The sequence below is a fragment of the Berghia stephanieae genome, chromosome 1 (assembly GCF_034508935.2).
Source record: "Berghia stephanieae isolate SIO BIC M18660-M18661 chromosome 1, UCSD_Bste_1.3, whole genome shotgun sequence".
In the NCBI taxonomy this organism is placed as follows: Eukaryota; Metazoa; Mollusca; class Gastropoda; order Nudibranchia; family Aeolidiidae; genus Berghia; species Berghia stephanieae.
The window spans coordinates 119,460,872-119,473,518 of NC_088360.1; the positions used below are offsets into that span (position 1 = coordinate 119,460,872).

At 36.5% G+C, this 12,647-nt stretch overlaps 1 protein-coding gene across 1 annotated transcript; it reads left to right on the top strand.

The window, feature by feature from the left end:
* The first annotated feature begins 1,774 nt into the window (after positions 1-1,774).
* On the top strand, positions 1,775-12,623 carry LOC144962915 (uncharacterized). The gene is made up of 2 exons (XM_078896313.1): positions 1,775-6,563; positions 8,881-12,623. Exon 2 carries the CDS (start codon positions 9,166-9,168, stop codon positions 10,459-10,461), a length of 1,296 nt encoding a protein of 431 aa, XP_078752439.1. The 5' UTR covers positions 1,775-6,563; positions 8,881-9,165; the 3' UTR covers positions 10,462-12,623.
* Positions 12,624-12,647: the final 24 nt, after the last annotated feature.

Genomic DNA, 12,647 nt, shown 5'->3' on the forward strand with positions numbered 1-12,647 from the left:
ATATAATTAAACTCGCCCGAGAAAAGGTAAGACAAAGAAGACTGGTTCAAATAGGGAATAGAAGTAGATTCCAAGAGCAAATCATCGTCTTCAGTTGGAAATCACCAAAAAGTCACATCAAGCCACAAGCACAGGATCCCACAAAGAGGAATATAGACTCAAAAGCTTACAAAATTTACACCAAAAACAAAATTCTACACAGCTAAAATGATTCAGAAGTTAAAAAACACCTTCCAAATCTAATACTACACAATTGATTGTTTGCCCTTAAGCTAAAGTCTCCAGCCAGGGCCAAGACAAAGCCAAGAAATCTCGTTGCAAGACAAAGACGAAAACCAACTTGGGAAAGGAGAACAGATATAGGGGAATAGAAGACAGCAAAAGTGACCTTTATCCATCATGGGAGGTCAACCCTTCAAGAGAAAAATTAATCAGAATGAAGGCACAGCAAGACCCCATCCAATTTGTTTTGCTTGTTTGTTTTTAAGGGTTTTACGGCGCTTGCAACACATTTAGGTCATATCAGCGCCAGTAAAAAGGAAGAAAATGGGATAGTAAAAAGTTCTAGAATTACAATTAAAGCACAAAAGAAAAGGTAAGACAAAGGGGAACTGGTTCAAATAGGGAACAGATGTAGATTCCAAGAGCACACCGTCAAAGTACTTAATTTGAGATCACCTAAAAGTCTCATCCAGACACAAGCACAGGTCCCAACTAAGAGGAATACACTCAAATGTCTACCAATCATATAATATAATATGTAAACTAAACATAATACAATGCATAACAGAGAGATGATTTACAAGGAAAAAAATATCATCTCCCAAAACAATAACTATGCATTTAACTGTTTCCCTCCCAGCTAGGACTCCGGCCAGGGCCAGGACAAAACCAAGTAATCTCATTCCAAGACAAAGACAGACAGCAAGTTGTTGTTTCAAGAAGTTAAACGGTGCTTGCAACACACACAAGCAGGGTTACTTAAGCGCCAGAAAAGTAGGAAGATCAACTTGGATAAAAGAACAGTAGAAAAAAGAAATTCTTGATTTTTTGTTTGTTTTTAAGGGTTTTACGGCGCTTGGGACACATTTAGATCATATCAGTATAAGGAAGAAAATAGAATAGTCAAAATATTCTAGATTACCAATCAAAGCACCCAACAAAAGGTAAGACAAATGGGAATTGTTTCAAATAGGGAACAGATGTAGATTCCAAAAGCATACCATTAATGCACTTAGTTTGAGAGCACCTTAAAATCTCCTTCAGACATGAGCACAGGATCTCACTAAGAGGAACACACTCAAATGTTTATAGAATACCTAACTAACAATACATAACAGAGATGATTTACATCGAGAAAAAAATATAATCTCCCAAGACTAAAACTATGCATTTGACTGTTTCCCTCCCAGTCAAGGACTCCAGCCAGAGCTAGGACTAAACTAAGTAATCCCATTCCAAGACAAATACAGATAGCAACTCGGAAAACAGACCTCCTGCCCACCATAGGAGGTCAAAGGACCCGCACAGATTTTTCTTTGCACATTATCTCAGACAGAATATCACTATCTCACCTGGACCTTGGCATTAAAAACAAACTAACGTGTTATTAACAAATTATAATACAACCATAACATAATACAAAAGACAAGTAGCCGACGGAAGATTTTCAAGATCATCTTGATAGCAAGTGACCCTGAAAGTTTTGTCCCTTAATACATTGCACATGAGTGAGATGGTCCCTGTCATACTGTTTCAATTTCAGTTGAAAAGATTTTTTTTTTTTTGCAGCCAAAAACTATGTAAAGACAATTGTCATTCAGAGCTATTAGGCCCAGAAAGTCCGAGTTGAACCTTTTTTATTCATAGCATGAAACAGGTCCTTGGGATAGAACGCTAGTCCATCGCAAAGTACTTTCCACAAGATCTAACATATAAAGTTACCCAATCACTGCTGGGATGACAGCGGGTTTAGAAAAAATAATATCTATTTCAACGGGGATCGATCTTAGCCCCTGAACATTCAGAACCCTCAAAGTGAAGAAAATTACCGATAGATTGTTTGTTTTTAAGGGTTTTACAGTGCTTGCAACACATTTAGGTTATATCAGCGCCAGTAAAAAGGAAGAAAATGGGATAGTAAAAAGTTCTAGAATTACAATTGAAGCACCCAAGAGAAAGTAAGACAAAGGGGAACTGGGAACAAATTATTGGGATCAGATGTAGATTCCAAGAGCATACCACCAATGTACTTAGTTTGAGATCACCTATAAGTCTCATCCGGACACACGAACAAAATCCAACAAAGAGGAACACACTCAAATGCTTACATTTATACATTAAAAATAACAAATATAATAATACATAACAGAGAGATGATTTACAAGGAAAAAAATATCATCTCCCAAAACAATAACTATGCATTTGACTGTTTCCCTCCCAGCCAGGACTCCGACCAGGGCCAGGAAAAAAAACTAAGTAATCTCATTCCAAGACAAAGACAGAAAGCATGTTGGAAAACAGATATAAGGGGATAGAAGACACAGTATGTACCTCCCTGCCCGCTATGATAGGTCAGGATCCCCACCCAGACCGATAGATTAATGTTACCTCAGCGTATGAAATGTATGGTAACTAAATGGAGCTGCAAAGTTTGTTTTGTAATTTGTAGGGGATGTACCACCCAAATTTATTTAATTAACATCATCAGACTAATGGTAATGATGGATATGACTATAAAACGTCACTTGCAATCTGAAAAGTCATTATTGTGATACCAAACAGAAAACCAAGGTCTTTTACATAATTGTTAAAATGATTAAAATAAAACAAAAACCTGAAATGTAGGGTTTTTAGAATATTTATTACAAATCACAATATATGAAAAAGTTACTAAATATGACTTAGTCAACCAGTTCTCTTTACTTTTACTAATTTCACATTTTGTATACATTTATCGATACCCTCATCACAAATCATGATTTTTTAAAGTAATGAGAATATAGTAAAAATGATCATTTACAAATATGAGCACAACTACATCTAATTTGTTATTTTGAATTAACATACCTTTCTTATCTATTGTCCCTTGTTTAAGAAATAAGATCGCGTCTTCATTACTTTGAAAGAAAAAAAACAACAACAAAAAAACTTTTTTACATGTCAACTTTTTTACACGTTAAGTATTAATAAAATACTTCCTGTAAAACTCTTAACAAACTATTCAATACCAAAGCTATTTCAACAAAAAAATATCACAGTCAAGAATAATCATGGCCAAAGCATAATGCCAAAGCCATTATGAAAAGATGTAACAGTAACATTAACAGAACAAAAAAAAAAGGAAAAAAAAACAAAACAACAAATTTGAAACAATTCCTGCAACAATTAAAAATAAGCAAACTCATGCAAATATACAAAGTGGCACTGTAATTGTAATATTCTAAAAACTAAGTATGTTCAACTATTTTCAGCAATAAGTGTGAAAGTAACAAATTTATATCATGTCTTACATTGACAATTGATTCATCAGTGCACGTAATTTGCTCCCTGAGTTTTCGCAGCCACCCGTGAAGTGCAAACAACAAACCTACCCATGCTTTCATTTTTATCTTTGAACTTAGCCAGTTAACATTGATTTCTTATGTCTCTTTTAAGTGAAGTGGCATTGTGTGATTAGCCGTTAAAGTTTTTCTTCTTATTTTTTCCCTTCTAGGTGGAACAATGGTTCTCCAAATTGTGCCAAAGCTCATATTATCCTGTCACCTGGATCTGGCTTTGAATTCTGAGGATTGTTAAGGCAGCTAAGGAGAAAGATGCTTAATATTTAAATGCACCTCAGTGATGCCTTCCAGGTCTTTGGTGCAGACAGAATCTTGAAGAGCAACTTGAAGAATAATATTGCTTGAACTTGGGCTATTCAAATGGGGACTTCAGAAATGCCTTGGTCACATCTCAGCTTCTACTCGTTGTGCAAGAGAGAAGTTACGGACTATGTTTCTCTCTGCAGAAATTAAAACAGAAAGCTGGTTTTTAAAAATTATCTAAGAAAAAACATTTGTTTTTAAAGAAAACATTCCGATCTTTGAACTGCATGTTAAATATGATTAATGATCTTGATAAAAATGATGTAGCAAATTCAAATTGAAATGTGGTAAATATAATCAATTAAAAAATTCTGTCCATATTATACAGGTGTCTGTAAAGTCTGGACACAGTAAAGTTAAATATTTTTCAAAATAGTATTCAAAATTATTAATACATTTTTTTTAAATCCACAGATCAATTATGGCTTTGACAAAAGAAGAAAGAGTTCAGCTGGTACTTCTCAGTGGCCGTAGAGGATGGTCATATCGAAGGATAGCAGATGAATTTAATGTACTTCATCCGGGAAGAAGTTCGATTGGTTTTTCCACAGTGGCGAAAGTGATTAGGAAATTTAATAAAAACGGGGTTGTGGATGGCATAGGTGGCTCTGCCAAATCTTTAGTGCGTCAGAGAGTCATGGCTTGGAAAGGCATTGTTCAGAATTCTATAGATTTCTGCAAAGCCACACGTTAACTGATGCCATCAGTGACAGTAAGCCATGTCTCTCAGGAAGAGACACAAGTTATAAATAGGGAAAGTCCATGGGAAGAAGTAACTGAGGTGGCAGGCATTAGTAAAGTCCATGCCATGAAGCTTAAAAAAGATGGAATTTATCTATTCCCAACATGTGTGGATAATGTGTCTATTGTTATTGACAACTACTGTTCCATGAACAATGCTTGTTCATCAGTTTTGATGAATGTTGGGGATTGGGTTGTGGTCAAATATGATGAAAAAAAACTACCCAGGTGTCATATCTACTGTTTCTGGTGGTTATGCAGAGGTGTCGGTCATGCACTCTGTTTTTGGTCACAGGTGGATTTGGCCTGAGAAAGAAGATAAAATCTTCTACAAATTAGATGATGTATTAAAAAAAACATCAGCCCACCTGTCCCCACAGATTCAAGGGGTCATTTTTCATTTCATGATCATATGTTTAATTTCTAAATTGAATATTAACAAAGTTGTACCTTATTTTTATAAGTCACACGCGTGACGTCACGTGTGTGACACATTTTATAAAATTTAACAAAAAAATTATGTCTTTATCGTTAAGCTTTGTTTGTTAGGTTGTAAAACTGATCAAGCTAACTTAAAAAATGTATTTAAAACTTTGAGTGGTGTAAACTTTTTGCGTCATTGAAACTTGAACTCAATTTTGTGTCACGTGTGTGACAGGTCATTTAGTATGTATTTATTAAAGCATTTAATGAACAATAATGTCTTGTATACTATGTTTTGTCATTTTGTTTTGTTTTATGTGTCTTTGAAGTACCTTATAAAGCCATTAGTAGTGATTATATATAAGCTTTTGTGTGTTTTTTGTTACCAAACAATAATTCTCACAATTTAACGCTTTTTTCTGTACAAAATATATCCTTTGCATGGTTGTGTATTTAAAAAAATGTTTGACCGCATTACTTGATGATTTTCTAAAGTTCTTATGATTTAACTTTTTAAGAATTAAAAAACCTGAACAAAATTATGGTTTTGTCTTGTTTATTTTTGTGTTACCTAGGACCACTTAGCCTGGAATGGGCCAATAGATTCCTAGTTGCCCATGACCTAAGAAACAAAATGTTGAAATTGCATTTGGCAAAGGATTTAGTATTCAATTAAAATCAAAGTTCGTCAGAAAAGAGGGACATTTGAGTTTGTTCCCCCTATGGTCTGCATACGGCTCTATATAAGTGTACAGTATCATTATTATTATATGGTCTTTGGAACATACAATGGTTTGCACATTAAAGTTAGATGTCTGTAAATGGGAGCAAGCTGTTTGCAATAAATTACAGATTTTGCATTTAAACTTCAACAAAGTAGCTTTGAAACTTAGAAAAAAGTAACATTTCTTTCAGAGAGCACTGTTTTGTGTATGACACACATTAAACAAAATTTTCTAGCAAGGAGAAGCGATCGCCGCTAATGTATTGACAAAGCGGCGATGGCCGAACGCGATGTGGTTCATTGGATTAAAATCTCAATATCTCTGACTCATATGCATCAATTTCATAATAAATGGCATGTCTATTTGCTAAATTAATTTTTCTTTATTATGGTATATAACATGTCTGTGTTTTATTGTTATTTCTTTTCATTATCGTGTTGTGAACACAGTATGGTTCGTTTCGGATCGTGACCAATAAAGTTCGAAAGCCGTGGTTGAGGTTTTGTAACTCCGCACTTAATTAAACCGCTACAGCTCATTTATTTGACATCGCATTGTTTTCAAATTTGGCGACCAATCAGACGAGTTTGCCCTTTGTCCCGGAAAAGTCAGGGATGTTATGAAGGCTGAATCCAGTCATGTTTTTGGAGTACATTTTCAAGATGTTGACCTCCCCAGCAAGTCAACCTGTCAGAAAATTGCTGATGAAGGGCATGCCATTCTAAGCAATATATTGGCCAACGTATGAAGGAGAGTTCATCCTGGGGGCTGCATAAAGACGGAACCACAAGAAAAAAAAGTCAAGATCGTGGCACGGTGGAAAATAGCTTGCATTTTAGTTGAAGAGTACATTGCTCTCACGACAGTCGGTCACGAGGTCATACTACCTGGTGAGCAGGGGTCAACGAGCTACTGCCAGTACCGTCAAAATTTCATCAAAATGATCAAATGTAATCATTTGTAATTCATTTGCGTTATAATCTTTAACTATTGTTATGTATTATATAATTTCTCTGACACTTCATCTTTATTCTCATATGATTTCTGTTTCTATGGGATAGATGTACGTCATGTAACAATGAAAACAAAAGACCTCATATTTCAAATACTCATAAGTACACATATACTAAATTGAATCAAGAAATAACACATTTATACAAACACCACCCCTATAAATCCATACATAATACAGGGATAATACTGAACTTTTCACCCTACAAAAATCTTCAGTGCGATTTTCTGAAACTCATGCAATGTGGTTTTGATTAACAACTTGTCAGGTCAAATTCCCACCAACCAGTAGAATAACAAGTCTCTTCACAGTGCTGACCACTGTTATCATACTAAAATCTGAGAAAGTCATCAAGTAATCATCACGATACTTCATGCTGTTGGTAACAACACAAATAATACGATGCAGGCAATGTTATAGCCATATTTCTGTTATACTCTGAAAAAAATGCCATTTTAACAAATTTGGCCAGAAAACTTGTCCTTCAAATATTGATCAACTAAAATAACCCTCACGTTGTCAAAAACTCTCAAACCTGAGACTTCCTTGCGGTTTTGAGTTTGAGAGTTTTAGTTAAGATGAAGTCTCAGGTTTTAGAGTTTTTGACAAGATGAGGATCATTTTATTCGATTGATATTCATTGAAGAACGAGTTTTCTGGCCAAAATTTAATTATTTTTCACAGAGCACAGAAGAGTTGAAGAGATGCAAACATTAAGAACATCGTGGGATTGAGATCCATTTATATCGTAATACAGTATGTGTATTCACACAACCAATGACCAGTACAATGTAGTAATGATAATATAATAGTATAGTGCAGTCGAATGCTAGTACAGGGACTATAATAATATTTATAGTATTATAATATTATGTGTGGCCAACTTTCATGACCAGCCCAGTTTATAGACATTTTTCACTCTCTGATTTTAGCCAGTTTTTGTCTTAATGTGAGGATAGTTTTAATGTGGTGGATAGCGACATTTTGGTTGACGGTAGATGATGCTGGCGGTGGTGATAGCAACAACGTATGTGATGCTGGTGGTTTAGGGACAGTAGCAGTACTGGTGCTGCTGAAAATTATGGTAATGCTGTCGTCTGGGCTAATACTTGTGACCATTATCATCTATTAGAGATGTTAATGCTTGTGACGTATTCGGAAAAAACTCCCCGACACGTTTCATTTTTTAAAATTTGGCCAGAAAACTCGTCCTTTTAAGTATCGATCATTTAATTAATGACCTGTTCAATCCAACTCCAGGTTCGAGAGTTTTTGATGCGATGAGAACACGTTTTCTGGCCAAATTTTTAAAATGTGTGTGTGTTTTTTTAATGTACGGGCTGTGTGATGTGTTGTTGACGTATGGTATAGTGTATGGGTTGGAGCGATAGTGACGTCAGTAGTAGTAGTGATAGAGGCACGGGGATTGGGGGTGGTGATGGTGATGATACTAGTTGTACGGGGAATGGTGGTGCTGGTGGTGGTCATGATAAAGACGACAGTGGGCATCAATAACACAGTGAGGTTAAATGATCGGGAACACCAAATTGTGAACATTAGAACTAATGTATGTCCTTCAATCTTCATTTGATAATGACTGGTGTAAATGACTTTCTACTATATTAAAACAAACTATATTCATGGCATCACCATTTAAAACCTATAATAATCGAAATCTTCAAACTTACTCATAATGAAGTTTATTATTTTTATGTAATCATGCCACAATTTTTAAGCAAATAATCTTTGACGAACATTTCGCAGTAATTAAATTAAAAATTACGTATGCCAATCACTAGTACTCAGTCGAGCCACTCTACGAAACGAAACTAAAACTATGTGTTATAATAATCGCATGACCTAGCAATTTTAACAGTTAATGGAGTTGTGGTTAGAATTTACAATTCTTTTTTATTCTATATCTGTGGGTATATTAGATGACGTGTAACAATGGAGAGAAAATGAGGGAAAAGAACAATCATAAGTCACTTATTACGTTTGTTCGCCGGCAGTGACTTTAACCTCGCTGACCCCTGGTCTGGCACTGTGCGGCGTGATGAATCACGCAGGTAGCATGAAAACTAAAAGGAACGATATGTGGTAAAATGAACAGCCGTCCTGGATACTGCTGTCTGTCTTGACAATGGGGAGACTTTGTCTCTAGGATTTTCTACAGTGGCTTCTGAGACAGGCCAAGCAAATGCTACTGACAGCATAAAAAAATTGGAAGAAGTTGAGGCGGAGGACAAGGACTCCCTCTCTAAGCTCCAGTATACGATGAGCGATAGAGCTGCCAATGAGAGAAAAAGTAACGCCATTTTTGCTCAATGGCGCGATAATGTCACTAAAGATAATTCGATTTCTGCTCTGAAACTCAAACACTTTTTCTGTATGGCTCATGTCTTGCTTGGCTTCCACAACGAAAGTGTCAAAGTGGAAACTGGCATACAGCTCAGAAATTTGTCTTGTTGAAGATGACGGCCGACTACCCTCTACTATCGCAGACCTTGAAATGCTCAAACCTCTGTTTTCTGGGCTTCTGTGTCCCATGTGCTATCAACCTTCCCTTTGTCTCAAAAGCAATAGGAACAAAAACAGTGGGCTTGCAGTGTCATTATTTGTAAAATGTATTAATTGTGGTAATGAGCCATCCTCAACCATGACTTCAAACAAATGTGTCGGTGCAAATTCAGTGGTTGAAGTCAATAGGGGAGCTGTTCCGGCTGTATCTGCTACTCGTATTGGCTATAGTGGGCTATGCAATTTCAGCGAAATGATGAACATTCCTGAAATTCACCATAAAACATTTGCTGCTCACACCAAAACTGTTTGCGACAAAACTAATGTGTTTGCTATAGACATATTAGATAGATCAGTACAAAAGGTTAAAGAAGCCCACCCGGAACAATTTACCGACATTAAAGATATTCATGTGTCATTTGATGGAAGTTGGCACAAACGAGGCCACACGTCTAAATCGGGTTTAGGACTAGTGATAGAAAGGAAAACTGGCCTGATCGTAGACTTTGAGATACTTACTAATTATTGTCCTAAATGTGCTACAACGGGTAAAAAACTTGAGGAACAAAATATACTACGGTATGAGCGGTGGCTCGCAGAACATAAACAAAAAGGCGAGTGCAGTGCAAATTATGATGGTCCTAGTGGAGGAATGGAGAAAGAGGCTGCACTAAGAATGTGGAGCAGGTCCATTTTGAAGAACAAGCTTCGATATGTCTCCATGATTAGTGATGGAGATGCAAAGACAATATCTGAAATACATAACCTGGATCCGTACCCTGGCATTAAGGTCCAAAAACATGAATGCGTAAATCACGTCGGCAAGCGTCTTGGGACAGCTCTGCGCAACCTCATCACTACAAAATCAAAATGTAAACCAAAAATTACTTTAGGTGGGAAAGGGCAAGGAAAGCTGAGACCAGAAGTTATCACAATACTCCAAAAATACTACACAAGAGCCATTCGGAGCAATACAACAATAGAGGGGATGAGAACTGCTATTGCTGCCATAGTTGATCATGGGTCATCTACAGACAAACACCCAAAACATCACAATTGCCCCAAAGAAGTAGATTCATGGTGCTACGGATGGAACAAGCAGGCAGAAAAAACGCTACCTGGAGAAACATGTTCAGTTGGACAATGGGAAAACTTTATTCCTTGGATACAGTGAAATCCCAAGTGACGACTCACAAACTGTTGGAGACAACCATTCAGGCCTTCAAGAATTTGGCAGAGACAGCCCTCGACTGTTCAGAAGAGCCACATTTGGAAGAAGACATCATTTACAAGGAAATGATTAGCAAATTGAAATGTCTCATGTCCGATAGGGCTGCAGTGATGAAGTGTTTCGACAATAAGATGGCAGCTTATAAGAGTGATCTGTCAGGAGAAGAAACGTCGACACATTTTCTCTTCTGCAATGCTCACTTCCTTCTAGGGCTGAGGTCTGCTGCTACTGATGCTGCCAACAACATGGAGTTTGAAGTGAAAGGAAGTGGTACCAGATTGGGACGCGATAACAGTTTGAAATTTGCATCATTTGCTCAAAATAATGAGTTTGCAGTAAACCACGCTCTCCGCACTACTGCAGAGGTTTTAGGCCCAAGGGGGGGATGAAAAGAGTGGCTGTCGCAAAGAATGGTTGACTTTCCTGACATCACGGCAAAAGACGTCTCTTTTCACCAGCTATCGTAGTAACAGGTTCAACAACCTCTTTGAAAATGCAACCGCTCTCCTCTACCACCAAGAGGACACCCAGGCATTCTTGACAGAATTCTGTTCAAATTCAAATCAAAAACTAGAAAGCATTCTATTGGACATATCTGACCACAAAATTTTAGAGTTTATAGCAACTCTGGCATTTTACAATGAAATGCTCTCCACACCTTACTGGAACTTGATGAAAAGCTCAAAACCGCACGGCCAGTTTCCAAAGTACGTTAGACTCATGAACAACACCTTTCAATCATGGATGTCAGATGATTTTGATTTCTTTTTATCTTCACCTGTGTTTGAAGACTTTTGCATCACAATCTTTTATCCTCCAGCACTTAAGATCAGGCTCATATAACATCAACAAAGTCACAATCTTCATCCAGCAGATCACACAGCAATGTTTTATTGTCTACGAACGACAGCTGCATGACTTTTTGGAGGGGGGTGTTTTTGGAGGGGAGATTGATGAAGAAGTACAGCAAATTCTAGACACCTGCCCACTGACCAACTTAACAGGGGAGCGTCTCTTTGGGGACTTAGATTTTGACATGTACAAGAGAAGGCATGCCTCCCTCCACTTACGTAGCAGTCTCAATATGTGGAAGCATAACAAAACCTCATCCTACATAAGACGTCAAAGTGACATTATGAGACAGAAGCTGATTGCAAAAGCCATAAGACTCGCTCCAAAATGAAAAAGAGAAGCAAAGAAGAACACCGAGCAGTAATTGAAAAGATAAAGCTGCGACTGAAAGAAAACAAGAGAAAAAAAGATGAAAAGCTAGACAAGGCTTCTGAGAAGAAGATTGTCATAATGGATGATTTGATTAATAGCGGTGGAGTCTGCAGAACAAAGAAGGATCTAGATGCATTAATGGAAAGACCAAATCCTCTTGAATGTTTACGCTCCCAAATAAGATATAGGAAGTTTTGTCTTGGAGAGAAAGTTCAAGTAACAGGGAATATGAAGACCCTTTACTCCCATTTATTGCAGCTTATAGAGCTTTCTCCAAGTTCGTCTAGTGTTAACTAAGTACCGTGACTAAAGTAACGAGTAATTTTTAAAATCTGGTTTCAGTATAATATAAAAATTTGCATTCAAATCTTTGACTTTACGCTCATGTTCTCTTCTCAAAATAAATCAATGAATTTTCTTTAACTTTAATGAGTCATGAAACAGTACTGTTCATGATTTAAATGCACAGAGCATAAAATTAATGTTAATTTGATATATTCTACAGCTTTGTAGCTTAATTGGTTATCATTTTATGACGATTTGGATTCAAATATTCAACATCTCGCGAATTTTTATTTCATTTTCAGAATAAAATAACTTGTCAATTAACAAGTCCAATATACAGTATTGTTAAATACTTTAATGAACAGAGCGTAAAATGCCCTTTAATTTGATATATTATTCAGCTTTGTAGCTTCAGTCGTTATGATTTTTCGACAATTTGTATATCAATTTTTAACATTTCCTCTCGTTCGCGAGAAATAGGCAATTTTGCTTGTCATACCCCTTTCGGCAAAGTATAAAATTGAAATTCAATGAACAAATTGTTTTTTTAAAATTTGGGCATTATCTACACATCAATGTTTGTGGATTCCTTGAATTTTGACCTTCTGGTTCATCTAAAA